Below are 23,962 nucleotides of genomic sequence, written 5' to 3' on the forward strand. Positions count from 1 at the left end.
CGTGCTGTACGGCAGGGACTGCCCACTTGAAATCACCCACAGAATTCAGGCAGGCCATCAAGGCCAGGTGCAGAGCAGACCATGCCCAGCCTGGTCCCGGTCTCCACGCAGAGAACAGAAGAGGCCCCCGGCGAGGGTGCAAGATGGGGAAATCGAAGCACACAGTATTAGAGTGAGAGCCACCCGCACGCCAGCTCAGCACTCAGGCAAGACGGCAAAGCCAGCCTGGGAGGGCCGGGGTGGGGAGGAAGCCTGTGAAGGCACGGCGGCTGCAGGCGAGTCACAGGAGATCAGAGCTCCCATACTCTTGGACCCGGGCCTCTGGCCTGGAACCCGCAGAACCCTTGTCTCCTGCATCAGCAGGTGGATCCTTTACTACTGAGCCGCCTGGGAAGCCCAAGAACATAATTGCATATTATTATTGAAAAGGGCTTTTGTGCATTTGAATAGAGAGAGAATTAAGTCCCTGTCTGGGGCAGGGAGGCGCAGAAAGGACTTGGTTTTATCCTGAGTTTATGAACTAATTTTTGGTGATAAACACAAATTGTAAGAGAGAGTGACTGGCTGTGAGAGCAGCTTTGTTTCAACGCCTTTACTTTGCAAACTAGAAGAGGTAGCATTTGTACATCGGGCTTCACATGTCTGGGGGACACGTACTGTCCCACAATCACTAGGAGTCCTAGAAACATAGCTGCCACCCTGCTTTCTCACGTGACACAGCTGGAAATGTAGGTAGTAAGAGCCCAGCTCACAGGCAGGAGGCCGGGTGCGGGGAGCCCAGAGTCTCGCCCTGACGCCCCACTGCCGCACGGTGGCGCTGTCTGCCAACCAGCTGCCAGTTCCACCCGCTCCTGATAATTCAAGGTAAGGCTAGGCAGCTGTGTCGGGGGACGGGAAAGAAAAATGTATTATGGGGAGGAGCTGTCAATAGACTGACTCTAGAATTCCAGGCTGGAAGACTCTTCAGGGTCCCTTGGACTGCAAGGAGATCAAACCAGTCAATGGTAAAGGAAATCAGTTCTAAATATTCATTGGAAGGACTGTTGCTAAAGCTGAAGCTCCAATACTTTGGCTACCTGAGGCAAAGAACTGACTCATTGGAAAAGACTCTGATGCTGGGAAAGACTGAAGGCGGGAGGAGAAGGGGACGACAGAGGATGAGATGGTTGGATGGTATCACTGACTCAATGGACATGAGTTTGAGTAAACTCCGGGAGTTGGTGAAGGACAGGGAAGCCTGGCCTGCTGCAGGCCATGGGGTCGCAAAGAGTCGGACACGACTGAGTGAGTGAACTGAAGAATTCCAGGCAAGGTAGTTTATTGGGTTCAAGAGAAGAGCTTGTCTGCCTCAAATAGGATGGAAAGTGCCATCTGCTATTGCAAATAAAAAGCAGCACAAGAATTTACTTCCAGTTTTGCTGACATGATGGAAGGGGTAGCGGTGGGGAGGGGCCCGTGTGTGTGGCTGGCCAGGGTGTGTCCTCGCACTAGGGCTCCAGTCTCAGGCTAGAGACCACTCTGCAGCGAGCGGAAGCTGGGCTGCAGCTTCCCCAACCCAGGAAAGCTGAGATCCAATTCAGAAGGTCAAGACTTCCTCCTTGAGGAAGAGACCATCTCGTCAGGACTCCCCAGAAGTCTGGGAACTTGGTCCCGCCACAGAGAGGTCTGGGGCGTTAGTAGAGAAGCCTGCGATATGGAGATGGCCCTGGCAGCCTGCTCCTTAAAAGATGCTGCTGCTGCTGCTAAGTCTCTTCAGTCGTGTCCGATTCTGTGAGACCCCAGAGACGGCAGCCCACCAGGCTCCCCCGTCCCTGGGAGTCTCCAGGCAAGAACACTGGAGTGGGTTGCCATTTCCTTCTCCAATGCATGAAAGTAAAAAGTGAAAATGAAGTCGCTCAGTCATGTCCGACTCTTAGCGACCCCATGGGCTGCAGCCCACCAGGCTCCTCTGTCCATGGGATTTTCCAGGCAAGAGTACTGGAGTGGGGTGCCACTGCCTTCTCCAAAAGATGCTGAGTGAACACCAATGAAAGAATTTATGTTTTATTTCCCCAAGTGCCCTCCAGGGCTTCCCTTGTAGCTCAGTGATAAAAGATCGACCTACCAAGCCAGAAGACATGGGTTCAATCCCTGGCGGGAAACTAAGATACCGCAAGGCACATGGTGCAGCCAAAAAAAAGTGCTCCTGGCTGCCCTGGTGGTTCAGAAAGAACCCATCTGCTAATTCAGGAGACTCAAGAGATGCGAGTTCAATCCCTGGGTTGGGAAGAGTCCCTGGAGAAGGAAATGGCAACCCACTCCAGTATACTTGCCTGGAAAACCCTATGGGCTGAGGAGCCTGGTGGGCTACAGCCCATGGGGCCGTTAACGAGTCAGACCAAACGTCTGCTGAGTGACCAAATGTCTCCCTCACCATGTCAACGAAGTCTCCTCTTCAACACTCTGCATTTATCTTGCAAACGTGTTTTCCGGATTAAACTTGAAGAGAAGCAGGTGGACAACTGGGACAGATGGATGGGCACGTATAGGTCTACACACCCATCAACTGATTAATGTTGATTAATGAGCAGGAAGATGTGTCTACTGCCGTCTTTGTCTCTAAACAAATGGCTGCTTAGCTGATTAATGGCTGCTGTCTTAAATGAATGCTAATATTTCAACATGCATATCGGCTTTTAAGCCAGGCAGAAGGATATACCTGACTTTCGCTTTGCTCTTTGATCTGAGCGGCAAACACAGACTTCAGAGTTTGTTCTGATGCCTTAATGTATAACTCAATGAGGCACATCAGGTCCAGATGCCGGCTAAGGCTGCAGGCATCCTTGACCAAGTGTCTGGGTATTGGGTAGCCATGGCTGGCCGGGGCATTCAGCAGGAAAAAAAAAAAAAAATGTCCAGGAATACCTCGGGGATGTGCTTTGTGGATTCTGCGTGGTGTACCGTCAGATCAGCGGCCAGCCTCCCCTGCTGCACGTAGCCAGCTGCGGGATGTTTGCCATGCCGGCCGGTCAGGGTGTGTTCTCGGATTACAGACGCCTCTCTACTTGTGCTTAAGTAGGATGCATGCGATACGTGAGGCCAAATCCGAAGCATAAATAGCCTTGCTCTCCCTGCTGGTTTGAATTATGCCTGCTGCTGAGTTAAGAGCTGAGGGCACGTTTCCTCTCTGGAGCATGCATCCTCTGGACGTAATGACACTTCAGGAGGGAAAACCGCTTAAGCGGCCAACTCCCCAAGGAACGGCAGGATGGAGAAGGGCTTTGTGGTGAAACCAAAGAGAAACTGCTGCGGGACCTGATCGGAAGGAAGAAAGCCGTGATTCCCTTGAACTGCTGGTGGAGGCTCGTCTTCCTCCAGGAGATGTTCGGTTTGGAACGGGTCCCCTGAAGATGTAGGCCACCTCCTGGGGGAGGAAGGCGGACCAGGTGGAAGGCTGGTGATGGGGAGGGCGCCAGAGCGGCGACGAAGCAACAGCATCTGAACACTAGATGGCAGCAGCCATATACAAATTACTCACTGGGGCCCCACAGGTGGACTTTCTGCCTTTTCCTACTGTTCATGGGATTCTCGCGGCAAGAATACTGGAGTGATTTGCCATTCCTTCCTTCAGTCAAAGGATGGCAGGGCTTCCCTGGTGGCTCAGATGGTAAAGAATCTGCCTGCATTGCGGGAGACCCAGGTTTGATCTCTGGGTTGGGAAGATCCCCTGGAGGAGGGGATGGCTACCCACTCCAGTATTCTTGTCCCTGGAGAATTCCAGGGGCAGAGGAACCTGGCAGGGTTCCATGGGGTTGCAAAGAGTCAGACATGATTGAGTGACATGAACACACATACCTGTAGTCTTTTTGCCTTTTCATACTATTTGTGGGAGTCTCGAGGCAAGAATATTGGAGTGGTTTGCCATTTCCTCCTCCACTCAAAGCTATGGTTTTTCCAGGAGTCATGTATGGATGTGAGAGTTGAACCATAAAGAAGGCTGAGCACCAAAGAACGGATGCTTTCAAACTGAGATGCTGGAGAAGACTCTTGAGAGTCCCTTGGACTGCAAGGAGATCAAACCAGCCAATCCTAAAGGAAGTCACCCCTGAATATTCATTGGGAGGACTGGTGCTGAAACTGAAGCTCCAACACTCTGACCACCTGATGTGAAGAGCCGACTCCTTGCAAAAGACCCTGATACTGGGAAAGATTGAGGACAGGAGGAGAAGAGGGCAGCAGAAGATGAGATGGTTGGATGGTATCACTGACTCAGTGGACATGAATTTGAGCAAACTTTAGGAGATGGTGAAGGACAGGGAAGCCTGGCGTGCTGCAGTCCATGGGGGTCACAAAGTGTCAGACACCACTTACTGAATTAACAACAACACATGTAGTCTTTTCTGGTAGCTGGTGTCATAACTTGGACAGTGAACTTGGCCATGGCTGTGCTCCAATAGAATTTTACTTATAGAAGCCAAGGGTTGGGCCCGATTTGGCCCACTTGCCAACCCCTGCACTAAACGGAGAGCTCTGCCTGGCCCAGCTAGCTCGGTCCACACATCCCAGGCATATGCCAGGTAACTCTTTTCCCCTCCCAAATCCATGCAGACCTGTCCCTCATTCCCCCTCAGCCCCTCTCATCTACATATGTGATTACCTACGTCTCCTGAATTTGAACTCTCCCTCCTACCTGATGAAAGAATCAGGTGACAAATGCTGCCTATCGGTTCTGAGTCTAAACCCCCTCCTTCCCATCAGCCTCTCCATTCCCGCCATCATCGAGCCATCCTCTAACTTCTCTGTCGCTCTTAAAATAACAGGTAACAGTGGCGTCAACAGCATCTGTCCAGTCGCCGGATTCTTCACAGGGATCCGTCTACCTCCCCCACACCAGAATTCTTCCCTTGAGCGGCGTTAAGGTTCAAATTGCCCCTTGGACTTTGTCATCAGAACCCACCAAGGTTGTCAGCCTCTTGCTGAGGAAGGTGCTTTTCCTTTGGCCTTCGGTCTCACTTCCATAAATTCCCACGTGAACCGCACCCCCCGTTGGTGATGTCACCTGCCTGCAGGTCGAGGCTCCACGTGCTCTTAACCACCTCCCCCAAGCGGGCGGCCCCCACCCTCCTGACGAAATGCTCCGTTCTCTGAAGCACCCCTGAGGTCCACTGGTTCCTTGGACCATCTGGTTTGCATCCCCTACCTGTGCTCATCTCATGGTGCCTGAGGGCTTCGCCTCCACTGACCAATTGCTTTAGCTATCTGGTTGCTGTTTTTCGCTTATGTGGCGCTGAGGTCAGAGAGTCCGGCCTGAACGGTGTTGACCTGGGCGTGTTCTCACCTTCTCTGTGGCACGGTGCTATCACCATTTCTGGAAACACCCACACCGTGTGCTTGGGAAGAAGGTTGACGTTTTCCTAACTGCTGGGTAGGGGGTCCACATACGTCCATTACGCACATTTTGTTAGCACTTTACCCATTTTATCAGCGTCAGAGAGGGGAGCCGTTCTCCCCACCACGGCTGGGCTTCTGACTGCTGCTCCTTGCAGTTCTGACCATTTTTCCTGAGCCTTGTGAGGCTGATGTTGCTGGAAGCGTACACACGCGGGATCATTATGTCAGCCAGGTACCTTGTCTCTCTTGTCATTAAGTACTGACCTTTATTCTCGCAGCGGCTTTCTGCCTTTGAGTCTGCCTGGTCTGAGACTGAAATTGCTAATACCCGCTTTCTCTTGATCAGCGTTCACCTCGTGTCTTTTGTCATGCCTTTATCTTCCACCTCTGCATGTCAACATTTTAGGCACGTCACTTGTTAATTACGCAGAATTGGAATTTTAAAAAGCAAAACCTCTCTTTCAAAAGATGCATTTAATCGTCTGACGACTGTTTTTACACCACCCCTCCCCCTAGCATTAGTCTGTCTTTCTCTTTTTTATCTTCCTCTCTCCCTCCCACGAAACCCTGCACGGTCTGCAGCATGAACTAAGGGCAGAGAAGGCTTACATGCCTTGACTGGGGGCAGGGGCTGTTCTGAAGTAAGATCAGAGGAATTTGAAAGGAAGAACCCAAACCACAAACTGTGTATGGATCTGTAAGTGGGGCAGACAGACTGAAGGACAGGGTCTGCGTGAGGCCACCCTCCTTCCATCTCTGTGGCCAGCATTGTATGGACCCACTCTCCCCACCATTCCCCACACTCCATACCCTGGACACAGGGGCAATGAGGTCAGAGTCAGAGGGGCATAAAAATCCCCCCAAGGAGGCTGGTTTATCAGAGGGTTTCATGAGGCTGAAAACAGCCCCACCTCCCCAGCTCGATCGCGAATGGAGAGCCCCGAGGAGGGTTTACATAACTCAGAGGATCTGTCTGGTCTCGGGAAACAGGGAGCTGGGTTGAAAAGACTTTTCTTCTACTTTCTTCAGAGACACGAAGCTTAGCAGAAAGAGCGGGTGACAGAAGAGAGGGACACTGGAGTTGACATTTTGATGTCGAGGGAAATGAGGTGCCACCAGATGGGAAGCCGGGCCATGAGCACGGTGCCTGGGGCGGGCTGTCACTGGCTGGCACGGACGTCTCTGGAGCGTGTGCGACTCCTGGGACTTGGGACGGCCCCTCAGCGCCCCAACACCGCCCGCCCTGATGGTCCGCGTGGTCCAAGGCAAGTGGAGATCAGATGGCTGTGCCAGGGCATGACGCCCCCCCCCCACCACCACCACTCCCGGGGCAGGAAGAGCAGCCCGCAGGCTTGATGAGGCCAATCAAGCCCCAGGTCTGGGTGATGGTCCTCACAGTCTGAGGGCTTCACCCATCTACCATCTCCTGGGATCATCGTCATAGGTGTCTTGTTTAATGCTGACCCTGGAGTCAGGGTGAGGGAGTGACTTGCGAGTCTGACAGGCAGGAATGAGAATCGAGAAAAAGGAAAAAATCTCAACCCACGACGTGGCAGCCCATGCCCGCATCCGGGGCTTCGTGGAGCAGACAGGCCCCTTCACATGTAGCATCGGAGTCCAGCGACCCCAGTGACTACACAGACACACGGAGGCCCCAGGGCAGCTGAGGGTCTCGAGGAAAGGATGCGACGGGGAGTAAAGAGACCCAGGAAAGGTGGGGACCGAGCAGGGAGGGTGGGATTCTGTGAGGAAGTAGTTCCTGGCAACCATGGTCCACAGACCCAGGGCAGACCATTGAAGGAAGCGGTGACATTGCCTTCAGGGGAAAAATGTCGATTTTGAGATTGTACCGGTCAGAGGGTAGTCGAATGAACTCAACACAGAAGCGAGTGGCCACCGGACCACCACTTTGAGCCGAATTATGTTTTCAAAATATCATGATTTCCAGGGACTTCCCTGGCGGTCCGATAGTAAAGGATCCGCCCGCCAGTGCAAGGAACATGGGTCCGATCCCTGGTCTGGGAAGATTCCACATGCCACAGGGCAGCCGAGCCCACGCGCCACAACCGCTGAACCCCTGCTCTACAACAAGAGAAACAGCGAAAAGCCCGCACGAAGCAATAGTGAGTAGTCCCACAAAGCGACAGAGGCCCAGCGCAGCCACAGATTAATTAACTTAAAAGTTCTGAGCACCCTGAGAGTGCGCTTGTGGTAGCTGTTCCAAAGTCACCGCGGACCCCACCACTCCCAACTATCCGCGCCCGAGCGGCCCTACCTGCCTGTCCCTACCTGATCGCCCGCACCCGTTTCTGCTATCCTTCGTCCCCTGCGGGCATCTGAGTCTTCTGCCCCTGGATGGATGGCACCGCGCCCTCCTTCAGCCTGGAGGCTGGGGTACTCCTGGTTCTGTGGGCACGGGTGGACCAGGCAGCTCATCTCCACGAAGCCTCCTTATGGTCCTGAGGCTGTGGCCTTATCCCGGCTCTGGATGATTCGAGAGAGGTGGAGGGGAGGAAGAACCCACAAGGCCTGGTGACTGTCTCGGGAAGATGGGGGGAACAGGGGCTCGAGGATGACAGTGAGCTTGGCTTGCTCAGCCAGGTACCTGGTGGTGACAGGAGACCAACGGAGAATCAAGCCCTGGGGCTGGGGGAGAATGGCCAGGGAGAGAGCGCCGAGTGAGAAGAAGGGGGGCCCTGGAGATGGAGCGCCCGCGAACATGAGCGTTTCGGGAGGGGCCGGCGGACACGAAGCCGGCAGGAGAGCGGGGAAGAAGCAGACATGAGAGAGAGGAAATCGGGAGTGGCAGCAGCCAGGGAGAGGAACGCGAGGGCTCGGAAGAGAGGGAGGGTCGGGACGGCCAGCAGCGGCCTTTGTGGCTCCCTGGCCTTTCCATCCGCCTGGGGCTGAATTCTCGGATATGGGACCGGCAAATACCAAGGGCGATCACGGTACTCAAGCCCTGGTGGATTCGAGCATCTGCCGGCGGGTCCTGGAATCAACCTCCCAGAACATCGTCTTATCGTGATTTATCTATTTAAAGCGTTTGGAAAACAGCATGCAGTTACATCCACGGTTGGTTTCCAAAACAGCTACCCCTTAGCTAGCTTGCTGGAAGAACTTGGCATAAGCCTGTTTCTTTGATGGAGCATCTCTCTCAGGTGTGAGCACCCCTGCCCTCCTCCTCGCCTCCACCAGTCAGAGCTGGGGGGCTGGGGTGCTGCACAGCTCCGTGCAGACGGCTCACCCGAGGCACCAGCTGGCTCAGTGCCAACAAGGCATAAGGTGTTGCTTACCTGGCACTCTCGAAGGTGGCCGACGCCGTCTTTCCTACGGCCCCAAATCCAACTCCAACCGCAAGACCCTCTGAAAGAGACATAAAGACGCACAAGACATTAGGAATCATTCTTCTATAATATTACACATGCATATGGGCTTCCCAGGTGGCTCCGTGGTAAGAACCCACCTGCCAATTCAGGGCTTGTGGGTTTGATCCCTGGGTAGGGAAGATCCCCTGGAGGAGAAAATGGTAACCCACTCCAGTGTTCTTGCCTGGAGAATCCCATGGGCAGAGGAGCCTGGTAGGCTACAGTCCACGGGGTCACAAACCATCAGACATGACTGAGCGACTAAACAACAACAATACTTGCACAAAGTAGACCACAGCAGACCGCTGTGGGCTGGATTAGGGCTGTCGTCCACCAGGGCAGAGAGATGCATGGTCGGACCCGCTTGGTAGGGGTACCCCGGGGTACCATGGAACCAGTTACATATGCCATCACACTGGCAAACCTATGGTCCTTTTTGCATACTTTATAGTCACTCAACATGCTTACACTCATTCAGCTGTTCAGAACAGGCAGTTTCTTCACTTCTTTGTAAGAAATCAGAATAACAGGATTTCAGCATGACACAACACAGGTTAAAAGCAGATCCTGCAAAGGCTCATTTCTGAAACAGGTGTGCCGCTCTGTTTGCAGATAAAGGAACTCGACGTAAAGAACGAATCTTACATTTGTAAAGGTCAGTGGATTTTTCTATTACGCATTGACGTTGAGAAACTGAAGTTTTTGAGTCCTGGAGTTCATTTGAATTTGACTGTTTTAATCCTTTTTGTTAATTAAAAATGCTTGCAAAAAGGGGGAGCTTTGATTCAGAGGTCCAGGCTCCTCAGCCTTGATAGTTTCTTGTCCTTTTTTTTGTCTTTCAGAGATTTCCTCCAAGGGTGGGCACTGCAGAAGCTGTCACTCCAGGCAGGAATTTGGATAATAAAAGTTCAAAACTTTCAGGACTGCCTGATGCATCTCACAAGCTTCAAAAAGAATGAATGTCCTTGGCGAGGTTCCACATACCACTGGGGGCTGAATTTCAGGCCTGGCTAGGGTGGATATGTCTAAGGGTTTCAGGCATCCCTGAGATCCAGGGGGAGGCAGCCTCTTAGGCAGCCCTGGAATCTCGGGAGCTGTCCATGGTCCCGAGAAGATAAAGTTAGAGGACATTTGAGCTGCTTCCATCTGGCCTGTCTCCCACCTTCGGGGAGCCCAGGGTTCACAAGTCTGCTGTTCTCAATATTTTTTTGTACCAACACAGCCCAGACCACAACCCACTCCCATCAGCAAGTGTGTGGTCTCCTCTGGGGCAACGTTCTTCACCAGGTGTCAAAAGCTAAGCAGAGACTGGCCTGGGTTCCCTGACACCAGAGGAGCCAATCCCTCCCTTTGAGAAAACTTGCTTTTCTAAACCATAAACAGCAGCTGGTGGCTCCTTTGTTAAAGATTCTGCTCGAATGAGTCATTTAATGTAAATGGTAGTGCAGCCCTGACAATAGGACTTACATTAATTAGCAAACTAACCCTTTCTAGTTATTTAGCACTTGACTTACTAATGCTCCCAACAGCTCTGGAGGTGGTGGGGTGGGGGGAGCGGTGCAGGAAGGCTATCCAACTAATGTAGGAGAGAAAGGGTTCCTCCACAGTGACAGGGCGTCAAGGGGCAGAGCCAGGCTTGACCCTCAGTCCCCCAGTCCCCTCACCATCCCAGTTGGCTGAGATGGGCTGCAGCTATTCTCCCAGGTGTGGGCAGCACAGGCTGGCATCCGAGTATCTGCATCCCAAGGAGGTTCTGAGCAAAGGGAACGCATCCTGCCTCTGCCCTGCCCTGAAGCTTGGCCACGCCCACAGCGGGTACCACAGCCTCTGCCGCCAAATGCACACACGGCGGCCTCCCAGGTGGCTCAGCAGGTAGAGTCACCCTGCAGCGCAGGAGACACAGGACATGCAGGTTTGATCCCTGGGTTGGGAAGATTCCTCTGGAGGAGAAAATGGCAACCCACTCCAGTTCTTGCCTGAAGAATTCCCGTGGAAAGAGGAGCCTGGAGGGCTACAGTCAAAAGGGTCACAAAGAGTCGGACACGACTGAGCACACATGCACGCACATCTTGGGTGTCGGCCAATCAAGTTTCCCCCTTGATTTGGAATAAAGGAGAGGAAGAAGAGGTAACGGAAGAAGGGAATATGACTGCAGTTGTCTGAAGGTGGAGGAGTGCCTGATAGTTAAACTAATGAGAAACCAAGACGAATGACCCACCCAGCAAGAGCACAAATACGGGAATGAAGGCAGATACTGAAGACCAGCTGGTGGTAGAAAGAACCCGCTGGGTGAAACAGGGAAGAGGAAAAAATGCGACTGGTGTTCACACCCCAGGGCTTCCACCAAAATTGCAAATCAGGGAGATAATTAAGACAAGAATCCAAAGTGGCTGGAATATTATTAGTAAGCCAGGCCTCTTTTCACAGCTGCTGCCATTAAGCCGAGAGAAGGAAGACCAACTTCCAAACCTGGGGTTATAGGCCCCCGGGATGCAGGGAGCCAGAGTCCCCAGGGCAAACTTGAGAACAAGCTCCAAACCTGCTCTGCCCATTCTGCTCTTCTGCAGGTGGGGGGTCTGCCTCTCACCATCTCCCACCCCTCCTGAATCTCCGTCTCTCCCCACCCTCCATGGGTAGGGGGTACAGGCCTTCTGTTCCTCCTTGACCGGGGAGCAGCCTCCACCTGCAGAGACCAGCTCTCCACCCAGGGAGAGAGCGTCTCAACCTCCCTTCAGCAAGCTTATCCCGGGCCTTCCCCTGGGCTGCACCCCTCTGCCTGCAGCGTGAGTCAGTTTTCTCTTGTTCCGGAGGTGGGAACAAGTAAGCCCCCCTATCTCAGATCATTTCTCCACCCTTTCTGTATTTCAGCCATGACATGCGGCTACTCCCCAGTCAGGGACTATGACAGGGAGAGACGGACGGGCTGAGCAGAGAGGAGCAGGTGGTCCAATAATGGGCCTTCTAGCCAGATGATGCTTTACCACTACTTATGCTTTAGGAGCAAGTCGGAACGTAATTCATGCCCAGGTCACTCACTGAAAAACAGACAAATAACCATCCTGGAGCATCAGCTGCTGGATGGGACCACAGGGCCATGGGGGCAGCCTCAGGAGCTGCCAAGCGGGCCGGGCAAGCTCAGCTTAGATCCCTCCTCCGCCCCCCTGGTCACTGTCGCTAAGCTGGGAGATGGACACCAGGCCAGGTGAGGGGGCAGTGCTCACAACACGGCAGTAGGTGTCCCCTCCCGGCCATCAAGGACTCACATACCACAGGGTGGTCCGGCTGCCTTCGTGCCCAAGCTGATCCCACAGCTTGGAGGAGGCTTTGGGGGAGACTGGCCCCCAATATGTGAATTCCCCTTCCTGGCCTGTGGGAAGGAAACCCAGGATGATGGGAACTCTGAAATATCACACATTGATTAAAGAAAATACTGGTCTGTCCAGCCAGGTATTGCCACAGAATTCCATTGCCATGGAATTCCTATGGGGTCTTGAAAAGGTCTAATAAAGGATGGAAGTTATCAACTTTAACTAGTATCTTTTTTCAGAAAAAGTAGTTCAACACACTTTTCTACCGTGGTTTGTGAACCCTGCTGTTTATATGGGATGAAGTTAAGCGTTGGGAAAGATGAAAAATAGAGGTGTTCCAGAAGAGGTGGATTTAACTCCAGTACTTTCTCTCTTATTTATTATTTTCTTACTTATTTCTATTGAAATATAGTTGATTTGCAACGTTGTTAATTCCTCTTGTACGACGAAGTGATTTGGTTACACAAAGAACGTATTTTATTTTCTTGGGCTCCAAAATCACTGTGGACAGTGACTGCGGCCATGAAATTAAAAGACGCTTGTTCCTTGGAAGAAAAGCTATGACAACCCTAGACAGCGTATTAAAAAGCAGAGACACTGCTTTGCCAATAAAGGTCCGTAGAGTCAAAGCTATGGTTTTTCCAGTAGTCATGTACGGATGTGAGAGTTGGAACATAAAGAGGGCTGAGCACCAAAGAACCGATGCTTTCGAACAGCCTTGCTGCCGGGAAGGGTACCCTGGGGCCAGCTGCCTGGGAGGCACACTTTCATCGCTGTGGGCGCGCCTGGCCGCACTCTGCCCCGCAAGCAGAGTCAAGGTACAACTAACTCCTTCTGGGGGGCACCTTTGGAGGTGCAGTGGGGCACACAGTCATGGTTTTATGATTCCTCTAAGAAATTGGGAGGAGACATTTTTTTTTAAAGCCCCTTGGAGGACTTCTGCATGAAATTAGACTTTGGAAGTTCTTTTAGGATGATGAATAACCCCGTTTATCCCCCCCCATACTGGACTCTCACCAAAGCATTTCCAAAAACCAGACAAAGAAAAGACTTTTGACGCCTCAGATCACTGTCATGCTTTGCGGCACTGAAGGCAGATGGTATCTAATACAATGCATGTGGCTCACGAGGGCGGTGGGGGGTGGTGCTTGGTTTCTTACTGGGAGGTTAACAGAGGAGGAAATTCACTCTCTGCCTCCCCCAGCCCAGTTCTGTGATTGCCAGCTGCCAGGTGGGGGCCCTCGGGGCTCCTCTGGGTGGGCCCCACGTGGTTGTGGCTCTGATGGGTGAACACGCCCACCCAGCCTTGGGTCATCACGCACAGCGTGGAAAGGTCAGGGGCTGTGTTCTCCCGAGTCCACGTCTTGCAGACAAAGCTGACGTACAGGAGGAGAGAATGTCACAGGCACGATGACATCAAGAAAACTGGCCCTGAAGTGTTTATGTCTCTGCCTGATTTATCCCCTGAAGCCTGACTGCACCTCCGCCCTTCCTTCCTGCGTCTGAGATGTACCCACACCCTTTCAACACCTCGGTTTTTTCCTAAACCCATCTTCCAGTTTTACTTTTTCTAAAACTTTAGGCACAAAAAGAGGCTTCATTTCATGCTCTTATTTTGAAGTTAAAAAGTGGTTGCTTTCAATCACACTGCTTACTGCTTTTTAATCATGGTGATATACTTTCACTTGAAAAAAAACACAAACACACAAAATGCTCAGAAAAAGTCTAAAGTAATAATTTCCCTACCTCCAATTCCTCATCCTTAGTTTTACTCCCAAGAGGCAAAATATTTCTTAACAATTCTGACTTTCAATTCTCCGATGGGCACCGCCGTCACTTGAAATAACATATTAACATATTGGTTTCTTAAGTTTATCACAGTATTGATTTAGAGAGTCTGTTGATAGCTCCATGGTTTCTTCCTTATCAGTCTTACTGTTGAGTGTCCTTATAAATGTTGAGGAACGTGGAATATATGCTTCCCACCTCTGCTTTATTTCCACCTTTATCAAAATTACAGCGTTTGATATTGCTCTGTAGATGATATTTCATTTATGATTTATTCTCAAGACAATTCAAAAAATTCAATCCAGATAAAAAGTGAATTTACAATATCGGGGTGCTAACACAGTATTCTCTATATAATCAGGTTGCTATGTGATGAGAAGGAAGAGCAAGCCTAGGGCTTTAAACTCTTCCCATTTGAAGAGGATGGTCCCAAGGCCAACTGGTCTCCTTCCTGACTCCTTTTTGGCATTCATTCCATCTTCTAGGTGTTAATTTTCTAGGGCTTCCCAGGCGGTACTAGTGGTAAAGAACCCACCTGCCAATGCAGGAGACGCAAGAGACTTGGGTTTGATCCCTGGGTCGAGAAGATCCCCTGGGGTAAGAAGTGGCAGCCCACTCCAGGATTCTTGCCTGGAGAATTCCATGGACAGAGAAGCCTGCAGGGCGAAAGTCCATGGGGCTGCAAAGAGTTGGAAATGACTGAGTGAATGAGCACGCCCTGCTCTTCAGTTCAGTTCAGTCGTGTCCAACTCTTTGCGACCCCATGAATCGCAGCACACCAGGCCTTCCTGTCCATCACCAACTCCCAGAGTTTACCCAGACTCACATCCATCGAGTCAGTGATGCCATCCAGCCATCTCATCCTCTGTCGTCCCCTTCTCCTCCTGCCCCCAATCCCTCCCAGCATCAGAGTCTTTTCCAATGAGTCAACTTTTCGCATGAGGTGGCCAAAGTACTGGAGTTTCAGCTTTAGCATCATTCCTTCCAAAGAAATCCCAGGGCTGATCTCCTTCAGAATGGACTGGTTGGATCTCCTTGCAGTCCAAGGGACTCTCAAGAGTCTTCTCCAACACCACAGTTCAAAAGCATCAATTATTTGGTGCCCTGGTCTTAATTAGCTACTATTGTCCTTCCTTCCTTCCTTTCTTTCCCAATTGTTACTTTTAACTGTGGTAAAAAACAGATGGGCAAGGAAGCTGGAAGGATGGTTAGGACTAAACCCACCAGGATGAAGCATCTCTTGAGAACTAACAAGAGAAGCAGGAGTGAAAAGAGCAGCAAGCAAGAGGAGGATGGAGAATGGCCTTGGAGCAAATTGATGACGGATGACAGAGCATGCCAGCACCCGCAGAGGAGCGGCAAAGATGATACCGTAAATCACCGCAAAGCACTTGGCAAATTTAAAGTCCGGTGTAAATGCCACATATTAATAAAATATTCAACTCAGCCGGCAAGGTGCTCTGAGCCCAGAGGCCTTCTTTTAATTAATGTCAGATTTGATCCAAGACATGCTCAAGACAGATGAGCGGGCCCTCAGAAAATCCTCCCCTGACCGGCTTCATCACTAGCTCCTGCATTCCTGGAGAACCTGCTCTCCTGCCTGACATGTGCAATCCTGTGTTTCTTGTAGGGGGGATGCAAGACAGATGTGGGCTACCCCTGGAGAGTAGGGGATGGAGGTGAGGAATATGATGTTGTTGTGATCCCAATGGGGGGGTGCGGTCAGCGTTCTAAAAAGAAGACTGAGATTTGAAAGCGCTTCACCAATTACACTTGAAAACTTCCGCACAGCAACAGAAACCATCAACAGAAGGAAAAGACCACCTACTGAACGGGAGGAGATATTTGCAAATGATACGACCAGTAACGGGTCAGTACCCAACTACATCAACAGCATCCCAGTCACTGCCTGAAACCAAACAACCTGATTGAAAGACGGGCAGAAGGCCTGAATAGATGTTTTTCAAGGAAGACATGCAGGTGGCCAACAGGCACATGGAGAGACACCCACATGGCTAACCTCAGATTAGCAAAGCCTGGCCATCGACAGGCACCAGGTGGCCGTGGGTACGCTGCTGTCGGGGTCCCCAAAGGAGCCGTGTGTGCTGCCCTGACCTTGTGTCCGTAGACCCACCGCAGCCGCTCCTTCCCGCCCTGCTCAAACACGGCTCTCTTCTTCAACACCAGACAGACAACCAGCAGGCCAAGGGAGCTCCAGGCTCCGTGGCGTCTGCTCACTCCTGCTTGCTGTGGCTGCCCTGGCTTTCAGGGCCCATCTGGACTGTTGCTTGTTTGGGATTGAGGACGTAGGCCTATGGCCTGCTCCAGCAGATAAATGTTTGGTTTTTCTAGAGTGTTCTCACCCTGGACTGTGGTTCGCAGATGGCTGCTGTGCAGTGGAGGTGGACACAGTCATACCAGGATCTCCAGGGAGAGGCTGTAACCATGGAAAGGCTTTCCGTGTGACTTAGATTCTCATCTGTGAACCCTCCAGCCACCTCCCCATCTTCTTGCGTGCACGTGTACGTGTCTGCGTGCTAAATCACTTCCGTCGTGTCTAGCTCTTTGTGACCCCACGCGCTGCAGCCCGCCAGGCTCCTTTGTCCGTCGGCGTCTCCAGGCAAGAATACTGGAGTGGGTTGCCATTTCCTTTTCCAGCCCCATCCTTCTCCCCTCCTCCAAAAGGAAAACCAAGGTCCTACACATCAGTATTTTCCAAATGGAGCCCCACGGAGCTCCAGTAACCACGGAAATGGGTCCCATAGTCAAATACTGTGTTGAACCATCTGAAATCACTGCTATTTAACTGTTGCTTTTTTTTTTTTTTTCTGGGACTATAAAACAGCAATCTCATATGGTCCAACCTAATGAGTTCTGGAAACCTTGAATATTCAGATTTCACATGAACCTTTAAGGCCTGAAGAATTCCCCGAAGTGAAGAAACCTGTACAACTTTGTTTTCCAAATGGAGTTGACACCAGAACCCTTTTATTAGATAACACCTGTTAACATCTTGCAGAACCTGTGTTTTGTAGGACTTTTTCCTTGGGAATACTGCCTCAGAGAATTCAAGATAATTAAGAGCTTTCTAACCCTTATGGCAGAAAGTGAAGAGGAACTAAAAAGCCTCTTGATGAAAGTGAAAGAGGAGAGTGAAGAAGTTGGCTTAAAGCTCAACATTCAGAAAACTAAGATCATGGCATCTGGGCCCATCACTTCATGGGAAATAGATGGGGAAACAGTGGAAAGAGTATCAGACTTCATTTTGGGGGGGCTCCAAAATCACTGCAGATGGTGATTGCAGCCATGAAATTAAAAGATGCTTACTCGTTGGAAGGAAAGTTATGACCAACCTAGATAGCATATTCAAAAGCAGAGACATTACTTTGCCAACAAAGGTCCATCTAGTCAAGGCTATGGTTTTTCCAGTGGTCATGTATAGATGTGAGAGTTGGACTGTGAAGAAAGCTGAGCACTGAAGAATTGATGCTTTTGAACTGTGGTGCTGGAAAAGACTCTTGAGAGTCCCTTGGACTGCAAGGAGATCCAACCAGTCCATTCTAAAGGAGATCAGTCCTGGGTGTTCTTCGGAAGGACTGATGCTAAAGCTGAAACTCCAGTACTTTGGCCACCTCATGCAAAGAATTGACTCATTGGAAAAGACTCTGATGCTGGGAGGGATTGGGGGCAGGAGAAGGGGATGACAGAGGATGAGATGGCTGGATGGCATCACTGACTCAATGGACATGAGTCTGAGTGGACTCCAGGAGTTGGTGATGGACAGGAAGGCCTGGCGTGCTGCGATTCATGGGGTCGCAAAGAGTCGGACACAACTGAGCGACTGAACTGAACTGAAGCTGGGGCTTCCCAGGCAGCGCTAGTGGTAAAGTACCCACCTGCCAATGCAGGAGAAGTGGGTTCAATCCCTGGGTTGGGAAGACCCCTTGAAGGAGGGCATGCCAACCCACTCCAGTATTTTTGCCTGGAAAATCCCATGGACAGAGGAAAACTGGGGGGCTGCAGTCCATAGGGTCACAAAGAGTCGGATACAGCTGAGCAACTAAGCACAGCACAGAACAAGCTAGTCTCAAACCCGCCTCCCCATCACATCACTGTATTTTAATAAAAGGAAATTCACTGTTCTGTGTGTCTTATTCAACTCACAGGACTTACCGACTGCTTATTCCATCCCTCCCAGGCATCTGCTTAGAACTGCAGGCGCACTGAAACACGAACGTTCTAGCCAAGGAAGCTGCCCTCTAAGAAGGAATGGCCAGCCTGATTTGGAAGACTCAGGGAGGGCTGCATGGAAGAAGTGATTTCTGAATTGAGGCTTTGTGGAACTTCCTAGATCAGGAAGTTAGGGGGTAGCACCCAGCTCCCCTGGTCACACCCAGTTCTGTTCTCAAAGCCTGCCTCCCAGGAGCTCAGGTTACCTTGTTAGGGCAACCACTGACCGAAACCACCCGCCCTTTCCAAGCATCACAGTAAACCACCTGTATGAGTTCTCTCACAGCAGGAGGTCCTAGTCAGGACCGCGGAACTAATGAGTTACCACAAACCAGAAGAACTGGGGAAAAGGCAAAGGGAGAGAGGGGATCCCAGTCCATGCATCCAACCTCCCAGAACCCTTCTGGCTAGAATCTAACTACTGAGCGACGCTCAAGCTACCAGGAACGACCCTGAGTCAGCACGATTGGCCAGAGACAACCCGGAATCTAACCCCAGCACCGTCAAACCTGAGGCTGCTAGTCGCGAGGCAGAGCCGTCCTCCTGGTTCCCTCGCCTGCTGCTCTCCCCCTGGGGGCCCCTCCCAATAAAGTCCCTCGCTTTGTTAGCACATGTGTCTCCTCGGACAGTTCATTTCTGAGCGTTAGACCAGAGCCCGCGCTCGGGCCCCCTGCCTGCAACAAGCTGGCAGACGTGGTTATCCGTCAGCTGCTTCCACTGCCTGTTTGCCTCGTCCTCTCTGATCTCCCTTGATGATGGTTTATTCATTTCTTTCAGATCCAACAGCTTCACCATATGCTCTGAAGTTAAGAGTCCAGTGGGGGCCAACCACTGGACTCTTCCCCATGACCCCTTCCCCTCTGTCCTTGAGCCTGTCTCTGAGCCTTGTCATGTATCTGTCCAAGGATGCCCCATGTGGCCGAGTGAGGGGATGTCACGATGGCTGATCTTCTGGGGAGGTGGGAGATGAAAGTAGGGTCACAGCAAGAGGAGGGTGTCGGGGGAGCAGTGTGCCATGCTATCCCCCTTGGTTTGTGAGCCCTGGCCCTCCAGAGTGGCAAAGAAGTGATGGAAATGAGGGTAAAACTCTTCTGCTTTGCCGAGGGCAAAGGGCATTTCTACAGTCTAGAATGATGTCCTAACCACCACCCCCATCCTACCCCAAATCTCCCTTTGTTCATCTGTAACAATAACTGAAGTGGACCCCCCGCCCCCACCCAGGGGACTGTGCACTGGTCCTGGGCCCTGGGTCATTAACAAGGGTGGCAGACTTCCTCTTGTAGTTCCAGCCCTTGGGATTCCCCAGTGATGACTTGCTTTCCCCTAAGGGAGCCCCAGGGTCTGTCTCATGAACAAGATGAGCATAATCGACATCAGCAAGAAGACAGAGCCGGGACCACTGGGGCTGGACCGAGGGACGGGGCTGCAAGTCACCCGACTCTTGTTCCCAGATCAGGAGTTTGGGTCGGACCCTGCATTTAGCGACAGCTGTATCAAATGTCTGCTGCTTGTAGCCTGGAAAGAAGAGGAAAAGTGAATGACAGTGGGGGTGGGAACAGCGGTCCGTCACGGGGTTCTGCAGACCCTCCACAAAGGTCATCCACCCAGGGATGGGGGAATCACGTCAGTCTGACGGGAGTGCCCCCCCTCCACTGACATGCAGCTCTTGGGGAGCTGGGCCGGCCAGTGTTGCCTCCCTTTCCAATGAAATCACCAGCAAGCCACCCCCGCACCCACCAACTTTTAAAAGCAGGTCAATTACAAGCTGGCTGTTTTTCAAGCTGGTAATGAAATATTTGTCAGTTTCATCTTTGCCTTCATCTTTGTGTTTTAAGGTTCCCCTCAAAAACAGATTTTGTCTCTCCCTCTCTCATCCTGCAAAGGACAGGGTGACTCAGAGCTTGGCTCAGCGCTGGTAGCGAGATAATGAGAAGGTTTTCATCAGCCTCTGGAGCCCAGATCCATGGTTGGCAGCTAGAGGGTGGACGGGAATCAGAGCCCCTGGGAGCTCCTCTTGGCAACAGAGGCCACCGGGTCTTGTGGTGGAAGGTGGGGTGCAAACTTAGGCGTGATGGTGGTACCGAGGGGCCGGAGATGACTTGGCGTGTCCTTCCATGAACTACCCTAGCACCTGCACGAGAGACCAGGGAGGGTAATGTAACACTCACTCCACAAGAGCGAGGTTTCCCAGGTGGCCCAGTGGTTAAGAATTCACCTTCCAATGCACAGGACTTGGGCTCAACCCCTGGTGGGGGTACTAAGATCCCACAAGCCGCAGGGCAGCTAAGTCCAAGCTCTGGAACTAGAGGGCCAGCACGTCCCAGTGAAGGCCCAGAGCAGCCAAAAAAGGGGGGAAAACAGAGGAAAAAGAAAGCCAAAGGTGAATTCTCAGATCTGGCCACTGACAAGACGGCGGCGGCGGTGGGTGGAAGGTGTCGTGCTGGCTCTTGGCCTCAGGCTCCGCTGGGAAACGCATTCGGTGTGTGCGTGTGTGTGCATGCTCAGTGGCTTCTGACTCTTTGTGGCCCTAAGGACTGTAGCCCGCCAGGCTCCGTCCGTGGGATGCCCCAGGCAGGAACACTAGAGTGGGCTGCGATCTTCCTAACCCAGGGATCGAACCTGCATCTCCTACGTCTCCTGCACTGGTAGATGGACTCTTCACCACTGAGCCACCTGGGAAGCCCATGGTCTCCATCTTAATTAGGGTGTATTAAGCTCCTGCGGATGGTAAACACATGCATATCCTGCACTTCCAGGTCAGGCTGGCTTTCTCATCGTCATTCTGCACGTGGGTAAACTGCAAGCGACTGTGATAAATGTATAAGCTGGTTATAATTAATGGCCAAAAATAATAGTCAGCCTGGGCTTCCCTGGCGGCTCAGATGGTACAGAATCCGCCTGCAGTGCAGCAGACCCAGGTTTGATCCCCGAGTCGGGAAGGTCCTCTGGAGAAGGAAATGGCAACCCACTCCAGTATTCTTGCCTGGAGAACTCCATGAACAGAGGAGCCTGGCGGGCCACAGTCTATGGGGTTGCAAAGAGCTGGACATGACTGAATGACTAACACTTTCACTCAAGGGACTGTGATAAATGTATAATCTGATTATGATTAATGATTACAAAAATAATAGTCAACATCATTTAGCATTTACCACATGCCAGGTACTGCTATATACCTTTCATGTTCTTCTCATTAAAAAAAAAAAAATCCTGATAATAGCCCTATCCTTCAGGGAACAACGCAGAGCCGGAAGGACAGGTGTGTGTGGAGGCTCATTGGTGTGTCACCCGCCGCAGGAGGCAACCCGGAGGAAGAAGTGGGGAATGGGAGATGCCTGGCCCTGCAGGCTCCCCTTGCCATAGGCTGTCTCCTCTCCCCGGGAACCAGCCTTGCCCTGGACGACAGAGCCTCCAAGCTGAGCCTCACAGTCTGATGGATTCTCTTTAAGGTTTCCTGCAGCCGCCTCTGGTTTCACGCCAGGAGCCATCAGTGAGAAGACAGGACAATGGATAATAAAGCACGGGGCTCAGATTCCTAATAAAACAAGACGGCGCTGTAATGTGCCCATAAGCCATGGATAAAGCTAAATGCAGTACAGAATTGAGAAAGAAGAAAAAAATCAATGTGTGATTTACAGAAAGAGTGGTTTTTAGATGTCAAACAATCCAGGAAATTGTTAACATCTCACATCGTGTTAATTTTTAAAGTGCAATAAACTGGTCATCAGAAAAAAAAAAAGGGACGATGGTGTCAAAAGCCTGGAGAGATTTAAAAAAAAGAGCAGCAGCGCAGAGAGCGAGCGTGGCCCTCACCCCAGGCCTCCGGAAGGCGGGCGCCTCTCTACCACCCAGAGCGCCTCTCCTCCAGGGAGCGGAGCGCCCTTCCATCCCGGCCCACCGTGTTCTTCCTTGTTCCCCACCCCTTTGCTCATCGAAATACGAGTGTCCCGACAGTATTCTCCCAGGCCATCATTCACCTGGCCAGCTGCCATGTCTGAGATGAAAAGCTGTCTCCTGGGGCTCGCCCTCCTCTCCTGAGCCCTTTCCAGCAACGCTGCTCAGGGAAAGTGCTGCTCGAGTCTTCACTGAAGACCCCTCCTTGGGAGGGTGGAGGAGGGCTGACTGCAGACAGCACGGACGGGGCTGTGATCACTCCCCGGTCCCGGCGGCTCAGATGGCAGAGAATCTGCCTGCAATGCAGGACACCTGGGTTTGATCCCTGGTTCGGGAAGATCCTCTGGAAGAGGAAATGGCAACCCACTCCAGTGTTCTTGCCTGGAGAATCCCATGGACAGAGGAGCCTGGCAGAATACAGTCCACGGAGTTGCAAAGCGTCAGACACGACTGAGCGATTAATACTTGCACTTCATTTTCACTCCCACCCGAACTGCTGCCATCCCGGTACCCCCAGAAGGGCAGTCTTTGGGGTTCCCGTCCATCAGGCCATACGTGTCCCCTCGCTCATTACACCTGAGTACTCTGTTCCCTTATCGACTCATCCAAGTTCGAGACCTTCCAGCTTTCCTGCCCACCTGTCAGTACGCCCAGGTTTAGCACAATGACATACATGTCCTTTATTTTTTTCCATCTATTTTTTATATAGATTACTCTGATATAAAAAGAGACCCCACCAGGTCTCGAAGCTACTTGGGGAGTGGCGCTAACTAATGCCAGGCTACCCACAGGCCTTTCCGGTAGAACCCATCTTGGTTGAGACATGCGTGGGCGCACACAGGAGGCTTCCTGAGCTACACCAAATACAGACTGAACCAGGCAAGTCAAAACAATTGGCTGAAGGGAAAGCAGAAGCAGTGACCCGTAAAAGTGATTCAAAGTGCCTTGAGGGTGCGACTCAGTGACCACAGCCCTGCGTTGACTGTCTCCTGTAACTCCATGATCCTGGAAGCCAGACAGTGGGGTTCAAATCCACACGCAGAATGACAGACCCTGCTCGAGAAAATGCTGTCTGTCATCCAGGTGAAGGGAGGAGGCGAGGAAGGGAGCCCAGTCCCCGGGTGACAGGACTCAGCTGCGGGGCGGGGGGGACGGCAGGGTCGGGAGAGAAAGAAGGAGGAGGGGAGTGGGGACAGGTCACAGACTCCCGAGCACGGACTGCCCACAGCACAGGGCTGGGCTCGTGGCAGGGAAGGAGTGAGCGAAAGAACAGAGGGGGAAGGAAAGCAGAGAAACGCAGATCTTCTTGGGTCCGGGAGGGCTGGCTGGAGAATCTTGGCTTCAGCACAAACTGTCCTGGGGCACGGGGCGGGGAGGCCCACCTTCGGCCTCTGCTGGTCTGCACTTCGGGGTGCGTCTTCTACAGACCGGGGGAGAGCGGGTCCCCCAACCACTCGCCCGGGGGATGTCACGGTGCCTGGGCTGTGATATGAACCAGACCCGGCACGAGGCTGCCCTCCACAACTGCTAGAAGACGAGCTGAACACTTTGACCATCACTGACCTGTCCACCTGGGAGAAACTTCGGGCTTAACCAAGAATTAGGCAGACCCTTCTTCAAGGAAGGTGGAGGGGTGGGGGGTAGCCGGAAGAAGCCACAAAGCCAACCTTCCCTGAGGCTTCTGAACTGGCAGAAGCAGTCTGGCCTACGGACGGGGCCTGCAGTGGCAGGCATGGGCACTTCCTATCAGCCTGGCTGTGGACCTAGAAAGCCAGAGAGCGAGGGCCCACAGGAACCAGGCCAGAAGGACCAGCGGGGGCGGCTCTGAAGTCAAAGCTGCTCTGGCTTCCAATGAACTGCCCTGGGCGCCTGTGTCTCTTGGGTTACACGATGTCGCGGCTCCTTTCTTGGTTTCTGTGGGTTCTCTGCACCCTCAGGCTGCCCGGTGACTTGGTCCATGGAAATGCAGGGGCTCGAGCTGTCTGCAGCTGTGGGGCACAACAC

At 52.1% G+C, this 23,962-nt stretch overlaps 1 protein-coding gene across 5 annotated transcripts in view; it reads right to left on the minus strand.

Annotated features, from left to right (window-relative positions):
* The window catches only part of SLC39A11 (solute carrier family 39 member 11), a 293,523-nt gene that overhangs the window by 39,794 nt on the left and 229,767 nt on the right, over positions 1-23,962 (minus strand). For 4 of the 5 annotated variants that reach the window (XM_055575022.1, XM_055575020.1, XM_055575023.1 and 1 more), the window contains one exon: positions 8,667-8,736. In XM_055575022.1, coding sequence (XP_055430997.1) covers positions 8,667-8,736 — 70 coding nt within the window. Of the gene's footprint in view, positions 1-7,767; positions 7,976-8,666; positions 8,737-23,962 lie in introns of those variants that run through there. The other variant, XM_055575024.1, reaches the window with a different exon arrangement.

Source organism: Bubalus kerabau, chromosome 4, assembly GCF_029407905.1.
Source record: "Bubalus kerabau isolate K-KA32 ecotype Philippines breed swamp buffalo chromosome 4, PCC_UOA_SB_1v2, whole genome shotgun sequence".
NCBI classification, from domain to species: Eukaryota; Metazoa; Chordata; class Mammalia; order Artiodactyla; family Bovidae; genus Bubalus; species Bubalus kerabau.